The 21,223-nt window shown below is 39.9% G+C and overlaps 1 protein-coding gene across 1 annotated transcript in view; it reads left to right on the top strand.

Annotated features, from left to right (window-relative positions):
* Positions 1–21,223, top strand: part of MAPK9 (mitogen-activated protein kinase 9) — a 48,706-nt gene that overhangs the window by 12,746 nt on the left and 14,737 nt on the right. The window contains exons 3-5 of the mRNA XM_065409618.1: positions 16,768–16,897; positions 18,506–18,564; positions 19,618–19,756. Coding sequence (XP_065265690.1) covers positions 16,768–16,897; positions 18,506–18,564; positions 19,618–19,756 — 328 coding nt within the window. The remainder of the gene's footprint in view (positions 1–16,767; positions 16,898–18,505; positions 18,565–19,617; positions 19,757–21,223) is intronic.

Below are 21,223 nucleotides of genomic sequence, written 5' to 3'. Positions count from 1 at the left end.
AACCATTTTATTTTTATTTCTAGTTCTTACATTCCCCATGTAGTTATGATATTACAGTGTAAGGTATGACAATGAGATGGTGAGAGATTCTGGGTTTTACTCGTTTCTTCATCCTGGCCCCCTTTTTCCCCCCCCTTTTATTCCCAATCACTCCTATCCATTTCTAGGAGCCATCAATGCAGTGCCTTGCCATTAACTGGCAGGATGAGGCAAATCAATGTCATTGTCACTCCATGGATTAACCAGAAAGGGATGCTGTGTGAGGGGTTGGGCTGGCCGTCTCTTCCTTCCTCAACTATGTGTCCAGCCTCCACTGCCCCAGGATGTGCGAATCGTTAGTCTGATCCTGAACCTTAGTCTCTTGTATGGCACCACAGCACTGGGCCAGCTTAAAGGTAAAACTTTTCAAATGTTTTTTAGACTGCAGCTATCAGCTCTACCCAGATTACCTGTCAGGCCCATATTTTATTGGGCAAAACTTATTTGGTACTAGCAGGAATGTGTAGGTAACTGTAAAAGGATATTAGTGGTCAAGGGGGCAGAAAGGCATCACCAAGAATACCCTGGTATTGAGTTAGAATAACAGCCTGTTACACTTTAAACGTACACATTTTTTTTTATATTTTTCTACCGTTATATATGTATGTGAAACCAATTTATTTAATCTCTCCCATTTTCAATTGTTGTGGATGTATCTGAAATGCCATTGTCATGCTATTAGGCAAGAAGTTTAAAAAAAAAAAATTAAAATGGAAACTTTTATTCTTCTTTGAAATTTGTGTGTTTGAGTGAGGCATGTGTAGTCACTACATGTTAGATACTAGTGATTATGTTTGTTTATTTGGTGTATGCAATCCTGTCGAGCCAAGCCAAGTTCTTATCAATGATGTTTAAGGCATGAAGACCTTCAGGAAATTGAGTCATTTAGCAATCCTCAACAATGTGTCATAGTTTGTGGCTGCCCACATTGACATAATGGACTGTCTCTAAAACAGGGATTAGGTAAACTTCAGTATAACATTTAAATTTTTTCAGATTAATGTATCTTTTTGTTAACTTTAATTTCTTTATATTAGTACCAGATGGCATGAGGAATTTAAGATGGAAATGACCACCATTTTTTTTCTAAATATGGTGCATTTCTGATCTGTCCCACTTCCCTGCTGCTACAAACCAGATTGCACCCTCAAGGTGAAGTCCATTGCTGAGGTCAGGCTGTAGGGTGGGAGGAGGGATGATCTGATTTAATGGTTTGGTTTGAGAATTCTGGATTGAAGAGGAAGGGGAGGAATACAAATCAGAGGTACACAATTTCTCATTTTCTTCTGAAAACTGTCTGCAAATTAAAGAAGCAGCCCCTAAAACTACATCTTGTAAAATATGTATGGAAACTTGCCAAAAATCAGCATTAATAATCCAGTGCTTTCAGTAAAAAGAATATGCTCCCCTAACTGTTGTACTTCCAGTTTGCTAGCTGGAAAGTTGTAGCTTCCAGGAAGTAGGGTTTTTTTGCTTTTTAAAAAAGGGTTTTTTTGGTTAATCATAAGGTTAATTTTAAAAAGACTTATTAGTCTGTCAAAATCCAGTTGAGCTCTGAATCATTGGTGGGGGGGATCCCCATTACTCAGTTCATCATTTTAGCTACAGGAGATTTGGAGTTAGTTATTTCCTTAACAATATGAGAATAGGAGCAATGAGAGTTGCCCATGTTTTACTAAGAACCAGTGTTAATACTGTTTTCCTTTTGGTTGATATTAATATGTGCATAAGAACATAAGAATGGCCGTACTGGGTCAGACCAAAGGTCCATCTAGCCCAGTATCCTGTCTACCGACAGTGGCCAATGCCAGGTGCCCCAGAGGGAGTGAACCTAACAGGTAACGATCAAGTGATCTCTCTCCTACCATCCATCTCCACTCTCTGACAAACAGAGGCTAGGAACACCATTCCTTACCCATCCTGGCTAATAGCCATTAATGGACTTAACCTCCATGAATTTATCCAGTTCTCTTTTAAACGCTGTTACAGTCTTAGCCTTCACAACCTCCTCAGGTAAAGGAGTTCCACAAGTTGACTGTGCGTTGTGTGAAGAAGAACTTCCTTTTATTTGTTTTAAACCTGCTGCCTATTAATTTCATTTGGTGACCCCTAGTTCTTGTATTATGGGAATAAGTAACTTTTCCTTATCTACTTTCTCCACATAACTCATAATTTTATATACCTCTATCATATCCCCCCTTAGTCTCCTCTTTTCCAAGCTGAAAAGTCCTAGCCTCTTTAATCTCTCCTCATATGGGACCCTCTCCAAACCCCTAATCATTTTAATTGCCCTTCTCTGAACCTTTTCTAGTGCTAGTATATCTTTTTTGAGATGAGGAGACCACATCTGTAGGCAGTATTCAAGATGTGGGCGTACCATCGATTTATATAAGGGCAATAATATATTCTCCGTCTTATTCTCTATCCCCTTTTTAATGATTCCTAACATCCTGTTTGCTTTTTTGACCGCGTCTGCACACTGCGTGGACACCTTCAGAGAACTATCCACGATGACTCCAAGATCTTTTTCCTGATTTGTTGTAGCTAAATTAGCCCCCATCATATTGTATGTATAGTTGGGGTTATTTTTTCCAATGTGCATTACTTTACATTTATCCACATTAAATTTCATTTGCCATTTTGTTGCCCAATCACTTAGTTTTGTGAGATCTTTTTGAAGTTCTTCACAGTCTGTTTTGGTCTTAACTATCTTGAGCAGTTTACTATCATCTGCAAACTTTGCCACCTTACTTTTTACCCCTTTCTCCAGATCATTTATGAATAAGTTGAATAGGATTGGTCCTAAGACTGCCCCTTGGGGAACACCACTAGTTACCCCACTCCATTCTGAGAATTTACCATTAATTCCTACCCTTTGTTCCCTGTCTTTTAACCAGTTCTCAATCCATGAAAGGACCTTCCCTTTTATCCCATGACAACTTAATTTACATAAGAGCCTTTGGAGAGGGACCTTGTCAAAGGCTTTCTGGAAATCTAAGTACACCATGTCCACTGGATCCCCCTTGTCCACATGTTTGTTGACACCTTCAAAGAACTCTAATAGATTAGTAAGACACGATTTCCCTTTAGAGAAACCATGTTGACTTTTGCCCAACAACTTATGTTCTTCTATGTGTTTGACAACTGTATTCTTTACTATTGTTTCGACTAATTTGCCCGGTACCAATGTTAGACTTACCGGTCTGTAATTGCCGGGATCACCTCTAGAGCCCTTTTTAAATATTGGTGTTACATTAGCTATCTTCCAGTCATTGGGTACAGAAGCCGATTTAAAGAACAGGTTACAAACCCTAGTTAATAGTTCCGCAATTTCACATTTGAATTCTTTCAGAACTCTTGGGTGAATGCCATCTGGTCCCAGTGACTTGTTAATGTTAAGTTTATCAATTAATTCCAAACCCTCCTCTCGTGACACTTCAATCTGTGACAGTTCCTCAGATTTGTCACCTACAAAAGCTGGCTCAGGTTTGGGAATCTCCCTAACATCCTCAGCCATGAAGACTGAAGCAAAGAATTCGTTTAGTTTCCCCGCAATGACTTTTTATCATCTTTAAGCGCTGCTTTTCTATCTCTATCATCGAGGGGCCCCGCTGGTTGTTTAGCAGGCTTCCTGCTTCTGATGTACTTAAAAAACATTTTGTTATTACCTTTTGAGTTTTTGGCTAGCCGTTCTTCAAACTCCTCTTTGGCTTTTCTTATTACATTTTTACACTTAATTTGGCAGTCTTTATGCTCCTTTCTATTTACCTCGCTAGGATTTGACTTCCACTTTTTAAAGGAAGTCTTTTTATCTCTTACTGCTTCTTTTACATGGTGGTTAAGCCATGGTGGCTCTTTTTTAGTTTTTTTACTGTGTTTCTTAATTTGGGGTATGCATTTAAGTTGGGCCTCTATTATGGTGTCTTTAAAAAGCGCCCATGCAGCTTGCAGGGATTTCACTTTAGTCACTGTACCTTTTAATTTCTGTTTAACTAACCCCCTCATTTTTGCATAGTTCCCCTTTTTGAAATTAAATGCCACAGTGTTGGGCTGTTGAGATGTTCTTCCCATGACAGGGATTTTAAATGTTATTATATTATGGTCACTATTTCCAAGCGGTCCTGTTATTATTACTTCTTGGACCAGCTCCTGCGCTCCACTCAGGACTAAATCTAGAGTTGCCTCTCCTCTTGTGGGTTCCCGTACCAGCTGCTCCAAGAAGCAGTCATTTAAAGTATCGAGAAATTTTGTCTCTGCATTTCGTCCTGAGGTGACATGTTCCCAGTCAATATGGGGATAATTGAAATCCCCCACTATTATTGAGTTCTTAATTTTGATAGCCTCTCTAATTTCCCTTAGCATTTCATCATCACTATCACTGTCCTGGTCAGGTGGTCGATAATAGATCCCTAATGTTATATTCTTATTAGAGCATGAAATTACTATCCATAGAGATTCTATGGAACATGTGGATTCACTTAAGGTTTTTACTTCATTTGATTCTACACTTTCTTTCACATATAGTGCCACTCCCCCTCCCCTGCACGACCTGTTCTGTCCTTCCGATATATTTTGTACCCTGGAATGATTGTGTCCCATTGATTGTCCTCAGTCCACCAGGTTTCTGTGATGCCTATTATATCAATGTCCTCCTTTATCACGAGGCACTCTAGTTCACCCATCGTATTATTTAGACTTCTACCATTTGTGTACAAGCACTTTAAAAACTTGTCACGGTTTATTTGTCTGCCCTTTTCTGATGTGTCAGATTCTTTATGTGAATGTTTCTCGTCTGATCTGGCCCTTACATTATCCTCTTCCGTCCTCTGCTCCTGACTAGAACCTAGAGAATCTCTATCAATAGACTCTCCTCTGAGAGAAGTCTCTGTCCGATCCACATGCTCCTCTGCAGCAGTCGGCTTTCCCCCATCTCCCAGTTTAAAAACTGCTCTACAACCTTTTTAATGTTTAGTGCCAGCAGTCTGGTTCCACTTGGGTTTAGGTGGAGCCCATCTCTCCTGTATAGGCTCACCCCATCCCAAAAGTTTCCCCAGTTCCTAATGAATCTAAACCCCTCCTCTCTACACCATCGTCTCATCCATGCATTGAGACTCTGAAGCTCTGCCTGCCTACCTGGCCCTGCGTGTGGCATTTCTGAGAATGCCACCATAGGGAAGAGACTGAAATCCAGGACCTCTAGCAGCCTAAATTTGGCCTCCAGAACGTCTCTCCTACCCTTCCCTATGTCCTTGATACCTACATGTACCACGACCACCGGCTCCTCCCCAGCACTACACATAAGTCTGTCTAGATGCCTCGAGAGATCCGCAACCTTTGCACCAGGCAGGCAAGTCACCATACGGTTCTCCTGGTTATCACAAACCCAGCTATCTATGTTTCTAATGATCAAATCTCCCATTACTAACACCTGCCTTTTCCTAGTAACCGGAGTTCCCTCCCCCGGAGAGGTAACCTCAGTGCAAGAGGATACCCCAACACCATCTGGAAGGAGGATCCCAACTATGGGAAGGTTTCCCTCTGCTCCCGTAGACTGCTCTGCTTCCCTGGGCCTTTCAGCCTCGTCAACAGCGCAGGGGCTGTCTGACCTGAGGTGGGACAATTCTACAGTGTCCTGGAAAGCCTCATCAACATACCTCTCTGCCTCCCTTAGCTCCTCCAGTTCTGCCACCCTGGCCTCCAAAGCCTGTACGCGGTCTCTGAGGGCCAGGAGCTCCTTACACCGCTTGCACACATACGCCACCCGCCCACAGGGCAGGTAATCATACATGCTACACTCGGTGCAATAAACTGGATAGCCCCTGCTCTGCTGCTGGGCTTCTGCCTGCATTGTCTCCTAGTTAATGAAGGGGTTGTTTAAAGCAAGAAGTTTTGACTGTAGTTTAGTTTATAGGTTTTAAAGCAAAAACTTCCCGCTCCCCTTCCAAACTCCCTTGCGAAACTCCCTGTTAGCAGCCCCAGTTTGCAAAGCTCCCTGGTCGCTTGCGCACTGCTTTATAAAGCCCTGGCCTGCTTGATAGCCCCGCCCACTGACTAAGGCTCAGCCAATTAACAGAGGCTTCTAGCTTTCAAACCTTCCTTTGAAGCTCACAGCTTCCAACTGCCAGCCACAGCACACGGTCCTTCAAACAAACAGCCAAACAAACAGACAGACAAACACATGGCACAGAAGTAACAAATTTGTTCTAATCTCTAATGTTGGTGTTTGCTGGTAGAGGGAGTCTTTTTTTAACCTCAAATACAAAATAAAGATTTTTGGAAGGAGCCCAAAGAACTTCCTTCAGAGAGTGTTTTAACTCTCCTCCCTTCCTGTTTAAGGGGACTAATCACATATCACCCTTTTATATTGTAGACAAAGTATAGAACTCAGGGTTTTCCACCAAGATTCTGTTTCTTTCTTAGTTTGTGACTATTAATGTATTTGAGCTTTTATGGTAAGTCTAAATCTACCAAAGTTTTACACACCCCTTTCAACACACTTTTTTCCCCCTTCATATTCTTCCCTTTCCTCTCCAAATGGCTCTTTCCTATCGGGGGCGGGGGGGTTGATGTAAATCATGATTTAAATCAATTTGATGTAAATCACTAGTCAGGAAGACTCTATTTAATCCTGGATTTCTACATAAAAGTGCATTCTTGTTTGTTGTTTTAACCTTGATACATATTCTTCACAACTCAGTTAGATGTAGGTTTCCTTTTTAGAAGGTACACACTATATATATTTTTAAAGTGATTTATTTTGAAAATTTTTCAGATTAGTTTTACATCTATATCAGAAAATGAATGATTGTTCGGTTATTTCATTTATCAAAGGTAATTGAAGCAGATATTATGAAGTCATTGGGAGGTGAACTATCTCCAATTCAACAGGTTAATCGTAAATATTTGGAGGATTTTCTTGCCATGCTGTATTAGGAGGAGAACATCACCAGACAGACATTTAAATTGTTTTATTTAACTAAAACAACCAACGTGATGTATTCTGGATTTTTTTCTTCAACAGCAAACATAATATTTTAACAAAACAAGCATATGAATTTTTGAATTTAGTTAAGCATTCAAGTTTTTTAAAATCAGGATTGTTTTTGTTAATTGTTTTTAACTAAAATAGTTAAATGATTTTTTTTTTTTTTTTTTAAACACAAAAGTTAAATTGACTGTCAGCCAGCTCAACATGAAAAACTTAAAATAACTCAGTCGTCTTCACCTTCGTTTTCCTGTTTGTTCATAATCTGGAAAAGAAAAACAAGCTTTCCTGCTTTTTCGGGTCCCAAACGATTTCTCAATTTGGAATGAATTAGTCCAAAGGAAGAAAATATTCTTTCTAACTGGCAGAAGAAGCTACTGCTGTTAAAAGTGATTATCACTTCAACAGTCTCTGAATCAAAGTGCTTAAGTGACTTCCACCAGTTCACTGGTGTGACTTACTTTAAAAAAATCATCAGCAAAGATATATTTCTTGAATGGTTCACCCTTAGCTCTGAAGTTTTATTATAGTTGGCATTATGGAGGGATGATTGCTGGATGTCCATGTCATAGCCAACTCCTCTTCTTCAGCAGTTAAGGTTTGACCCTGGGTACTGAGTATTGAGAATATTTGCAAGAAAATCAGCTGGAGATAGTGCTTGTCCCATTTGTTTTATTTAATGCTTGTAATTTAACTCTCTCATTGTATATTTATCTTTTTATGCTCTCACTCAGTTCCTTCCAAATTTCAACGGCGTCAGCAATAAAACAGCTATTTTCCTGCATTTTGTTCAAGGCTACAGAAATAGGCTTCACGGTACTCAGCATGTGTTCAACATTTCTCGTAAGCCCAATGTTGAGAACTTTGGCTGTGACAGTACCATCTATTTTTTTTTTTCCACAGTTTTGTTCACAAACAGTCATCAGATTAGGCCAGTTCTTGATATAGTGCTCAAAACAGTCCACTAATGAGTTCCATCGCATGTCTTGTGGGAGAGTTAGCTTGGTTCCTCCCACTTTTTTCAGAGCAGCTTCTGCAAAGTGGTTGTTATGGAAGTATTTTGCAATTACAGCAACATTAGTCTTTATTTCTGGAAGACTGAAGTCTTTGGCTAAGAGGTGCATCAAATGAGCACTGCAACCATATGTTATTAGCTTGGGATTCTCTTCGCTCTCTTCTAAATTTCTTCTAATCTTGGATACATTGTCTGTGACCAAGTTGCATACTAAACACTTGAATTTCCCCCCCCCCCCCCAGTTTGTTATAGCTTGTAGAGGAGTAGACCCACCCCTGCGGCGCCTCCTGCTGGTGACTTCCGGGAATTAGCTCGTTCCAGCTCCGGAGCGCCCTCTGCAGGCCGGTGATCCACCTGTCCTCTGGACCCAGTGCCCTTGTACCTGGGGTGCTGCTTCCTAGCAGTAACCCCTCAGTCTTAGGGTCTCCCCTCCCTGGGGAACCCCCACCCACTATTCCCACCTTGCCTCAGTATAAGGCTACTGCCAGTCATCGTCTAGCCCCACACCCTGGGGCAGACTGCAGTATCAGCCTACTCATCACTGGCAAGGTTGGTTTGGACCTGCTGCCTTTGCCTACCCCTGGGCTGCCCTCTGCAACCCCCAGTACCTTTTAGCCCAATGCTAGGCCGCAGCCTGGGGCTTTCCAGGCTGGAGCTCCCCAGCTCCTCTGCCTTTCCCCAGCCCTGCTCCACTCATGTACCCAGTTTCTAGCTTCCTGCAGCCAGGCCCTTCTCTCTCTGAGCGCAGGGAGAGACTGTGTCCTTGCTCCTGGCTCCCAGCCTTTATAGGGCCAGCTGGGCCCTGATTAGGGCATGGCCCAGCTGCGGCTGCTTCCTCCCAATCAGCCCAGGCGTCTTGCCCTTCCACAGCCCTCCTCTAGGGCTGTTTTAAACCCCTCCGGGCAGGAGCGGGTAACCACCCTGCTACACAGCTTTTACTCCTACTTCCTGTAAGTATTCTGCTGTGTGCGCATTTCCTGATGTATCAGTTGTTTCTATAAGGAAGACATTCCCTTCTTCTGTTGTCATACAAGCACATACAACAGGATCATTGTGGACATTGCTCCACCCATCAAGACTCAGGTTAACAATTTCACCCTCTAGACCTTTTGCATACTGCTCAATTTCTCTTTCATACACTTTATCCAGCAATTTGCCTGTGACGTCTGCTCTGTTGGGTGGACTGTATCCTGGTCTCAATGACTGAGTCATGTTAATGAAGTGTGGGTTCTCAATCATACGAAAAGGAGAGTTTGTTGCATAAACAAACCAGGCAATTTTTTCATCAATTATCTCTTTTTGTAATCTGCTGGTTCTTATCACAAACTTATCTATGGTTGTTTCTGGATGATGGAGATTTTTTTTTTCTTTTTGCTACAGGTGATCTACTGTGGCTATGTGACATACATGATGTGACTGAAACACTGTCATTGGCAGATAACTCTGAAACTATAGAAAATGATGGTGATCTTGAAGGTGGATAGTCTTCAGAATCCTGTATGTTGAGGATGGATTCTCCTAAACAAAATAAGTCAATGCAGTTATTTAATTATTATTACCATACTGCTCATTTAGTATTAATCACTGCATTCACTGACACTCAGTACTTCTTTAAAGGTGAAATTGTAAAAGGAAGATCTGCCCATTTCAGCTATTTATTTTTTTATCACAACTGCATCTAAAATGATAGTACCATCGAGTAACAACTATATTTTGTGCTCAAACATGAGAATTCAAGAATAGTCCAGAAGGAAGACAGGCAGTCCTTAAGAAAGAAGTATGAAATAAAAAAGTTTACCAACCTGAAGATCCTGCATGTTCAGACATGTTCCTTTCATCATCTTCAACGCAGCTTCCTCCTAAGAAGGAACACTTCTCATGATGTTGTTTCATTCTGGCAACCAGGCCTTGCATTTCTTTGTTGCATTGTTTGCATTTTGCATGCATGGCTGTCTTACCCACAGATAGAGGAACTTCATTAAAATATTCCCAAACTGGGTCTCTTATGGCCTGCTGCCATTATAGGTTTTCCCTTCTAGTGAGAGAATTGTATGGTAGATCTCAAATCAATTAAGGCTACACTCCGAAAGACCTCAAGACTTCTGGAATATGCTGCTCAAACAGTTTCACTTTTGTTTCTACTGTATATCCCTCCCTTCTCACATTTATCTCAAGACTTCTTCTTGTCCATATCTATTCTGCCCCCAACAATCTTCTATTCATTGAACTTTTTGAAACTTTGCACTTTCAGAGGGAGGTAAGGGATTGACCCTGTGTACACAAATTTGCAGAGGGACAGTAGGGTTGAGGTCTGTTATTTCTCACCTCCATATATTAATTATTTATTTAAAAACATTTTTGCTGTTAACAAGCATGTTACCTCTGGAGACACAAATCCACAGTTTGAGAACTGCAAAACTAAGCATCTCTGATGGTATCTTCTAGATTGAGCACTGAGTCCCATTGGGTAGATAGAAAGATTAACTTAAACAATCTATACACAAGCCTGTGGAACCCCATAAGATTGGGTCCCTAATCCATGAACTGTTGGAACTCATTTACAAAACTTTCCTTAAACATTACATGAATATATTGTCTCATACTATAGAATTAGAATGTATAATCCCTATTCCATGATGAGATATGAGCTATAATGTATCTTAATTAAAACTATCTTTAGATAGGTTTTTTTCTTCAAAAAGCATTTTATCAAAAAAATCTAATTTAAATAAAAAATCTGATTTAAAAAAAAAATGTTTTTTTTAATTGATTTTTATCCACCCTGTTTCCTATAGACTTTGATTTCTTTCCTGGCTCTCTTCTGTCTTCAAGCTCCCACCTCCCCCATGGACTCCCTAATTTTCCCTGTTTAGCTTCTTCCCTATTCCAAAAATATTCCTATATCAGGCTCCTTCAAGCAGACAAGCCATGATCTTGAGGATCCTGCTTTTTTTCATTTCTGAGATGTAGGCTGTGCCAATGTCTGTACTAGAGGAAACATTTCAAAATGACACATTGAATGTTTTTAAACAGTATTACAAAAAGAGATGGCATAGATATCTTAAGATTTAAACATATAGGTTCCTAAGATTAAACTGACTATGGGAGCCAAGTGATTTATTCTTGAAGAGATGCTTTACTGAGAGTAATCGCAAGGCATGTAATGCAATAACTTACTGTATATAGTTTCTTTCTTTCCAGTACCCTTCACAGACTAGTTGAGAGCAAAGGCACAGTGCCTAATTAATGGTGGAGATGAAAAGTCTATATTTGTAAAGGACAGATAGTTGACAAGAACTATTCTTGCCCAGTAATAATCAGAGCAACACAATAACAAATAGCACTTGACCTAAGGGTTTGTGTTGCTGCTTGTAAACTTTTTTGGAAAGGAGAGAAAAGAGTCAAAGTGGTGAAATTGGCAGTGTACAAATTAATTATAGCCCACTGTAGTTCAAATAGATATACTCTGTCTACTAAAAAAGAAATAACTTGGTTACCACAGCAATGAGCATTGTATAAATGCCTAGACCGAGAGATAGGTAAGAGTAGGGGCAGGGAGGAAGTTAAATCCTTGGCTCTTTCAGATGTGTATGTATTTTATATAAGGGCAGAAACTGGTATTTTGAATTTCTTGTGTATAGGGATGTAAATTAATAAAAGACAGGGTACATTTTGTTCAATCTGCCAAATGTCACTTCTTAAAATTATTGTATTTCCTGATGCAACTCTGATCATAATTATTAGTGATGTATTGTCTGTCACATGGTATTGTAAGTGCATTCTTAGTCTGCATTATGGTTTACTGTTCAAGCAGAATGCTATAGAAAACCACTATTGCTAGTGGTGAATGCCCTAAACGATCTTTCATCTGAATTAGAATTGTGAAGAATTCACACAGGTGGATGTTTTTAATCTCAAACATCTGTAAGAGAATCACTGTGTGATATAGGATGTTGGAAGAGTATCTCGTTCAGATGGAAGGAAACTTATTTAATAGACTTCCCATTATTAGCCCAGGTGATAAGGAAAATTAAGCAGATTTTGGCAAAATAAACCAACTCCTATAAAATGTTGTACTTGTAGCAGTTTTCATCTAGATGTCTGTCTTTTCCTTCCAATGACTCCTTCTAAAACTAGGTGTTTGAATTTAGAATGATAGGGAAATAAAAAGACTTCTTGCTCAGTGGTCTGAAAGGTTATATGATGCTTCTCACCATAAACAAATAATGAATTATAGCGCATTTGAAAATGAGTACTTGATTATGGTATAGGCCTTTTGGCTTTTTTTAAAAGTGTCCTTTTGTAATACTACTAAGTATTAGAGTTCTTGGTTTCCCTTACCATATTGCAGTTTCAAACTTGCTTTCATACTGGTTAAACAATCATAAAACCTTTTAATTCATTTCTTTCTGTTTGTAGCAGCCGACCAGGTTTCTTTCCTTAGGCTGTATGTACAGCATACACAACTTAATTTGAAATATGTTGTCAAGGCCCCTCCTGTAGATCAGCGAACATGGAATGGGTGAAAGTTGTGGCTACTGACTTGCTTGTATCCCTACCGAGAGAGTTTGTCAGATTTGTCACCTGATCTCTGTCTTCTGGAATAAAAATGAGGACTTTATTCCCTTTAAAATCATGCATGTATGCATTGCTGTTGGGGTAGTATATCTACTTGTGACTGAACTTGATACTCCTGGGGGAATTCGGTGCCAAAAAATTAAAAATCTGCAAAATTCTCTATATTTTGTCAAAATAACACACTATAATCATGCCAGTTTCAATTATTTTGGTAGTTTATTTAAAAATACCTGTCAGCAGCTATATCTGTAACAATACAGACAACAAAAATTTCCGCCCGGAGTAGAGTTAAAGAAACCCCTACACAAACCCAGTTCCTGTTTGTCTGCCCCACCCACACCCCTTGCCCCCTGGAGCCCAGCTGTGGGGCAGCCCCCAGACCAGACACCTGCATCCCCTCCCCCTCAGAGCCCAGGAATCCAGAGGGAGAAACTGTCTGTTGTTGGGTCCTGGGCTTGTACGGAGTTTCCTGCACACCGCCTCTTTCCTGCAGGGTGGACCGGGAACCACAGCTGTCTGGAACTCTCCAGTTCCCCCTCCCCCCTCGACAGTTTCTTCTATTTGCAAGCTGGGAAGTTGCGCTCTGCCGGGTCCAGTGGCCAGCAGCTCTGCAGTGCAAATTCTGCAGTGAAAAAGGAAATTCTGTGCAGATCATTAATTCTGTGCAAATTCTGCATTGCACACTGGTGCAGAATTCCCCCAAGAGTAATTTGAGAATCATCAACCACTGTTTCATCCAAGCACACTTGTTTATTAAGTATCAGAGGGGTAGCCATGTTAATCTGTATCCACAGAAACAATGAGAAGTCCAGTGGCACCTTAAAGAACAGATTTATTTGGGCATAAGGTTTCGTGGATAAAAAACCCACTTCTTCAGATAAATGGAGTGAAAATTACAGATACAGGCAAAACTATACTGGCACATGAAGAGAAGAGAGTTACCTTACAAGTGTAGAACCAGTGATGACAAGGCCAATTCAGTCAGGGTGGATGTGGTCCACTCCCAGTAACGCAAAACCTACTGACCGCTATACTTACCTACATGCCTCCAGCTTCCATCCAGGACACGTCACACGATCCACTATCTACAGCCAAGCCCTTAGATACAACTGCATTTGCTCCAATCCCTCAGACAGAGACAAATACCTACAAGATCTTTATCAAGCATTCTTAAAACTACTATACCCACCTGGGGAAGTGAGGAAACAGATTGACAGAGCGAGACAGGTCCTAGAAGTCACCTACTACAGGACTGGCCCAACAAGGAAAATAACACCACCACTGGCCATCCTGTACAGCCCCCACCTAAAACCTCTCTAGCACATCATCAACGATCTACAGCTTATCCTGGAAAACGATCCCTCACTCTCACAGACCTTGGGAGGCAGGCCAGTCCTCGCTTACAGACAGCCCCCCAAACCTGAAGCAAATACACCTCTACCCCGATATAACACGACCCGATATAACGCGAATTCGGATATAACGCGGTAAAGCAGCGGGGAGCCCCGGGCCCTTTAAAGCACCATCCAAGCCCCGCTGCTTTACCGCGTTATATCCAAATTCGTGTGGAGCCCCGGGCCGGAGCCTTTGGCCCTTTAAATCACTGCCCGAGCCCGGCTGCCGGAAATTTAAAGGGCCCGGTGCTCCGCGTAAGTCATGTGCCCCAGCCCCCTAATCATTTTCGTTGCCCTCTGCTGGACTCTCTCCAATTTGTCCATATACCTTCTGTAGTTGGGGGGCCAAAACTGGACACAATACTCCAGGTGTGGCCTCACCAGTGGATTCTGCTGCCGGAGGCGATTTAAAGGGCCTGGGGCTCCCCGCAGCGGCTGGAGCACCGGGCCCTTTAAATCACCGCCGGGGAAGCCGATCCAGTCCAGCACGGCCAGTACGCCATACTGGATCATACCCAATATAACGTGGTCTCATCTATAAGGTGGTGAGATTTTTTTGGCTCCCGAGGACCGCGTTATATCGGGGTAGAGGTGTACTCAACAGCAACTACACACCACACCACAGAAACACTAACCCAGGAACCAATCCCTGTAACAGACCCCGTTGCCTACTCTGTCCCCATATCTACTCTAGCGACATCATCATAGGACCCAACCACATCAGCCATACCATCAGGGGTTCATTCACCTGCACGTCTAATAATGTGATATATGCCATCATGTGCCAGCAATGCCCCTCTGCCATGGACATTGGCCAAACCGGACAGTCTCTATGTAAAAGAATAAATGGACACAAATCAGACCTCAGGAATGGTAACATACAAAAGCCAGTAGGAGAACACTTCAAGCTCCCTGGACATTCAATTTTAAAGTAGCTATCCTTCAACAAAAAAAAGTCAAAAACAGACTTCAAAGAGAAACCGCAGAGCTACAATTCATTTTCAAATTTAGCACCATTAATTTGGGCTTGAATAGGGACTGGGAGTGGCTGGCTCACTTCAAAAACAATTTTCCCTCTCTTGGTATTGACACCTCCTCATCAGTTATTGGGAGTGGACCACATCCACCCTGACTGAACTGGCCTTGTCAACACTGGTTCTCCACTTGTAAGGTAACTCCCTTCTTTTCATGTGCCAGTATATTTATGCCTGTATCTGTAATTTTCACTTTATGCATCTGAAGAAGTGGATTTTTTTACCCACAAAAGCTTATGCCCAAATAAATCTGTTAGTCTTTAAAGTGCCACCGGACTCCTACTCGTTTACTAAGAGAATTTGATATTTTGTACTGATTCACAGAGTTAATATGTATAGCACTTTCTACATACTAATACAGTGTTATCTTGATTGGGTAAATATTGAAAAATGTCCACTTATTCATGCTGGCTGGGCGAAAAATACTATTTTAAAAACATCTGTTCAGTTGCCTTCCTCCCCTTATGTATTCTATTTTACATATTCAAGCTTTGGCTCAGTGAACAATTGAAAATTACCTGATAATGGTGACTTCTTTAAACAAAGCAGTTATGTAAAATAGGTAACTGCTAATAGACTCTAAGTTTAGGTTAGAAATGTGTGTTAATTAGAATCTGGGCACATAATCATGTCACCTCTACTCTTGAACAGTACTGCTTTCCCTGTAGGAGAAGCAGTGATTTAATGTTGACAGAGTATGTTCTATTTTATTTCAGTATTGAAGCTACCAAAGGGAAGACTATTGTGCAGGAGTACAGTGATATTCTGGTGTTCTTCAGTCTACTGCTATGTGTGTCCTAAAGAGGAAGAAGTAAAGAGAAGCTGCTCACAAATAGCTTTAAAAATATTTGAAAAATATGTGGCAGAGCAGAACATCCATTGGCACTAACTGAGCAGCCAAAATAGAGCTTGGATCATATATGCTCAGAATTAGATACTTGTGGCTATTGAAAACAAATTTGAAACTCCCCTGCAAAACTTGCTCATATAAATGGAGGCAGAAGGTCACTAAGAAAAATTAAAGCTCTTGAGATAAAAGCAAATCTAGTTCCCTATCTTTTAACTGGAAACCTTTCTTCCTAAAATCGGTGAATCCTGTTATTCGGTCTGTGGGTTGGAGTGCCCTTCTCCCAATGAATCATAAAACTAGAGAATACTGAAGGACTCAATTAGTAACATTAATTAACTTATTTGTCATATTTTGCAAGCTTCAAATATGTCTTAAACTGCATACCTATAAGGTTCTCAGTGTCCAGAGCCTTGTTGTTAGCCGGGGAAGTGATGCACTAAGGTATTTGGATTTAAAGTGAAGACTTTAGTAGTGCATAGTTAATATTTGGAACAGAAGTGCATCTACCCTAAAAGTAGTGCCAGCAGCACTGTGTGAAAAACTCATTTCACCCAAATTAAGCATCAGAGAAACTTTTTATTTCAAGTAAGGTTAATACAACTTAAAGTTAGATTTTGCCCAAAACGCTGGTATTAGTGCCCCCTATCTTGGAGAAGGTACTATTGAAATTTTCAGTAAAAATGCAGAGGGCTTCTGTTTTATACTTCAGTCATCACTGGTAAAGGATATGCAGGTTCCGTTTTGTTTGTGTGTGAACAGAGCCGAGAAGAAATGAATATGACCAGGTTTGTGGATATGCATGGTTTCAAGCCTTGATTTCTTCTTGTTCTCCCAAAAGATTTGCACTTATGATGTTTCTTTCAAAATTTCAGTGCTGCATTTGATACAGTCCTTGGGATAAATGTTGCGGTAAAGAAGCTGAGTCGTCCTTTTCAGAACCAAACTCATGCAAAAAGAGCTTACAGGGAGCTTGTTCTTTTAAAATGTGTCAATCACAAAAACGTAAGTGTATTTTTCTTAAGAATTTAATTTATTTTCAAATAGTGCTCCTAATAGTGAACAAGAGTGCATAAAAGTAAGTCTTAATTATGGAAAGGTCAAAACTGGTTAAGTGTGGGTCAGAATTGGTAAATGATTGTAGATAGCAAAGACTATTATGAAAGTTTTGACTTTTCTCAAGTATTTGAAATGTAAAACAATGAAAGAGTGCTGGAACTTTGGTAACATATATTAATGTGTCTAATATTAAACAAGAAAATTTTTTAGGTAGACCCAATCTATATTTGGGTTTATGGGTGGAGTGGGTGCTTTGTTTCCTTTGAGGTGGGGAGGGGAATGAGGTTTTTGAATCAATGCAGCTGCATTAGTAGAACCTCCCAGTGTAGGTACTGCACCAGTGTAAAACTGGGTTGCTGCAATGCAGTTTATCCCAGTAAGTCATACTAGCACCAACGCTATCTTGCAGTGTTTCGGTGTGGGTTTGCACATCAGTGTAGTACACCATTGTAAGTTTCCCTGGTCTAAGCAAGAAGGCTTTTACTGGCCCCCATCTTTCAGTCTGTTTGTTCAAAAAACCAAACAAACAGAAAAACAAACCTAAACAAAAAAACAACCTGTGCTCAAGGGTAAACTTTGAGACAGAATCATAGTTTGACAGTACTTGCCTATTAGCAATAGTGAGATGGTACTATGCTGCTGCTGCTAGCTTATCTGAATAATATGGAAGATATGTTATGTTTTACTTGATTGAACTTGACAATGCTTTGAAAACATAAAGCATCATACTGGTGCAAGTACTAAGTATCCTAATTACAAGAATACCAGGATATGAATACCAGGATCATATTGTTATGAAACTTTTAAAGGATTTTGAGAACTATTTCCAGAAACATAAGGCATGTCTACACAGCAACTAGACACATGTGGGTGGTCCATGCCAGCTGACTTAGACTCATGGAGCTCCTGCTGCAGGGCTGTTTAATTGCTGTGTAGACTTCCGAGTTTAGGCTGCAGCCCAAGCTCTGGGACCCTTGCAGGGACTACACAGCAATGAAACATCTCTGCACCCCAAGCCCCGCAAGTCCAAGTCAGCTGGCATGGGCCAGCTCTGGGTTTTTCTTTGCTGTGTAGATATATCCATAGAGCAAACAGGTTGATGGGGCATCTCTGTCTGTATACTATTTGGAAGCCATTTTTCTAAGGATAGAAAATACTTGCTCACCACTTTTTCTCTCAAATATCAGAATTTTTGAGTGATAAAATACATCACCAAGCTATTATTCTAGGCACAACATTTTAGGTTTTATTTGATGTGTGGGTGGGAGGGGAAGTGGTTTCATGTAACTTAAATGTGACCTTTAAAAAATGTACAGGATCTCTGGTGATAGTTCAACACAGATGCTGCAGTACTGTACTTGTCCGTGTGAAATACGTTAGTAACAAACCAGTCTAGTTTCACTGTCGAAGTTGAGTGGCAAAGTAAATCAGCAGTGTAAAGAGAGAGAAACTGAGTTTTTGTATTTGTTTTAATAACCACATTGTCTTGCTCTTCATTTAGTGTGTAAAAATTCATATATTTAAGGTTTCTTCATGTTTTATTTTTCTTTATAGATAATTAGTTTGTTAAATGTATTCACACCACAGAAGTCATTGGAAGAATTTCAAGATGTGTAAGTACTGTAGTTCTTAAATTTTTCTTGGTAAACATTGTCCTGAATTTAGAGGCATATTCTATGCTTTCTTACAATTTTTCTGGCCATGAAAAAAATATGGTACTGAGGATAGAATCTCTGGCCTGTAATTAATCTTTAAATATTACAGTGAGCTCCTTGAGAAAATCTATAACTAAAGTTGTTGTGGTATGTGTGTAGTAATAGAAAATAATGGGAAAAGTAAAAGGAATACTTACCTTTTCATCAGCCCTCTGCCACCTTTACTGAGTGCACATGGATCTGTAATTATCACAGCTGTTTTCCTTTAGACAGAATGACAGTCAAATAAGTCAATTCAAGACCATAACTCAATGTGGATAACCTGACATGCTTTTCTGAGATCAAGCCCATCAGAATCACAATACCTCCATCCTTAATTACAAGCTGAATATATTTCTTAACCTAGATCTTGTATGTGGTGATAAGAGATCTGTCGAAGTATTCATGAGGCTCCAATCACTGTGATATGTAGGTGCTAATGTGTGTGTTGTTGCAGCTTTGGAATGGATTTATTTGATGAATGGCATAAAAAAGGGGTTGCACATTAACTTGGAAATTAATCACTGCTCTTTATTTCACAAAATGCTTTCCCTAATTTTGTTGATGTTAAGTCAGTACACAGTGAAAGGAAATCTCAATGTGACATGTTTATTTCTTCATCCTATCTGTAACTTCTGTGTAAATTTCATCTGTACCTAGGTTACATTAAGAGACACATCATCAACTACCAGTCCTGCTCTTAAATTTTGTTTGGTAGAATTGATGGTTTTAATGGATTTCCACTCTCTTGTGAGAGTATATGTTCATTTTTATTCAAACTTTTACTGTTTTTAGATCATTGTTTTAAACAAGTTTAAATTATGACATTCAATATTTTTGCCTTTTACTGACATTCCAACACTCATTTTTCAGTGACTTGCATGGGATCCTATTTAAAAATATGTTCTGCTGTTAGTTATAAAATACCTGAGATGAAAAAAAAAGTTATTTTTTTTATTCCTTATACTGTAGGTATTTGGTTATGGAACTGATGGATGCTAACTTGTGCCAGGTTATTCATATGGAGTTGGATCATGAAAGAATGTCCTACCTTCTCTACCAGATGTTGTGTGGTATCAAACATCTCCATTCAGCTGGTATCATCCACAGAGTAGGTAGTGTTTTGATAGTGACATTGACAAGTATCGGGGGTAGCCGTGTTAGTCTGTATCTACAAAAACAACAAGGAGTCTGGTGGCACCTTAAAGACTCCTTGTTGTTTTTATTGACAACAAGCATCTTTAAAGGTGGCATTTATATGAAATTTGTTTTTGCTGGTTATCTTGTAAATCAATATTCCATTTCATATTCATATTGTTAATAGTAATGTGAAAACCATATCTGGTTCAAGGACAGACAGACAGATATATGTGATAAATGAAACTCCAAAAACCAAACTAGTTCTGCAGATGGTAAAAGGGCATTTTCTGCAAATTTTTGTGTTAAATGAGACTAAATATAAATACAAATTAGGGAAAAATATAAAATACAAGATATTAATATTGATAGGTGATGGAATGTGAGTAAGGATGCTCCAAGAACCTTATGGTTAAAGCAAGGGAATAATTTGTATTAAAATGAAGTCTTTTAAACAATTATGTACGACAATAATATTAATACTCAAGGTAAAATCGTTAAATGGTTGCTCAAAATTTCAAAGCCCTGCACAGCTGACGTCCTGCCTTTCTGCAGCTCTGTTGGGCCTATTTGCTGTCCCAATCTGCATGACTGATCGTGCTCTTTTGTGGGTTCCAGTTCCTTTCATTCCTGCCTTTTAATTTCTTCCATGCAATCATGTGCCTGGAACTTCTTGCCTTCACCCTTTCCTCCTTCAAGTCCCTTGTTAAAACACAATAAAGAAAGTTTATAAACTCTAGAATGGAACACAAGATTCCCTAATCTCACTGTTTCTCTGCTGTCAACAAATATCTGTGAAACCCACTAGCAAAGTGTCCCATCCCTCTCTCGTGCTGGTCCACATAGAGAATGACAACTTACTGGTGGTATTGATTACTCCATTACCCCCATTGGTAGAGGTCTCAGCAGTAGAAATCTAAAGGCTCCAACCCTGCTGATGACCCATGTGGGTGACGGTATGATGTCACATGCTGGAATTTCTGTCTTTTCAGTTTAACTTCAAAACCTAAGAAATTATACACACGCTATAATGTTTTTTAGCATAGTTTAAGTTTGCAAAGTCAAGCACTCAAATGTTAGGAAATGGTTGAACTAAGATTGCCCGTGCAACCTTAATTTGGCTACACAATCCTCATTCATCCTCAGAGTAGGTCCATTCCGTGCACTGAATGAGGCAGGTCCTGGGGAAAATATAGTATGTGATCATGTAATTAAAGAATGATTCATAGTGCATATACACAAGAGGTCCTAATTAAGGTTGTGTGGGCAACCTTAATTATGTCATTTCCTGACTTTTGAGTGCTTGACTTTGCAATCTTAAGGCTCTTTCAAAGTATTTTTGTGTGCATGTAATTTGTACGCAAATTAACTAAAAGAATGCACGCAAGAAATGTATATTAAGCTGCTAATGTTCAATACAGTGTGGTAGCTTATATTGATT

Source organism: Emys orbicularis, chromosome 8 (genome assembly GCF_028017835.1).
Source record: "Emys orbicularis isolate rEmyOrb1 chromosome 8, rEmyOrb1.hap1, whole genome shotgun sequence".
NCBI classification, from domain to species: domain Eukaryota; kingdom Metazoa; phylum Chordata; order Testudines; family Emydidae; genus Emys; species Emys orbicularis.
Note: the sequence above shows the minus strand (reverse complement) of the source record. Positions and strands in the feature narration are given on the sequence as shown.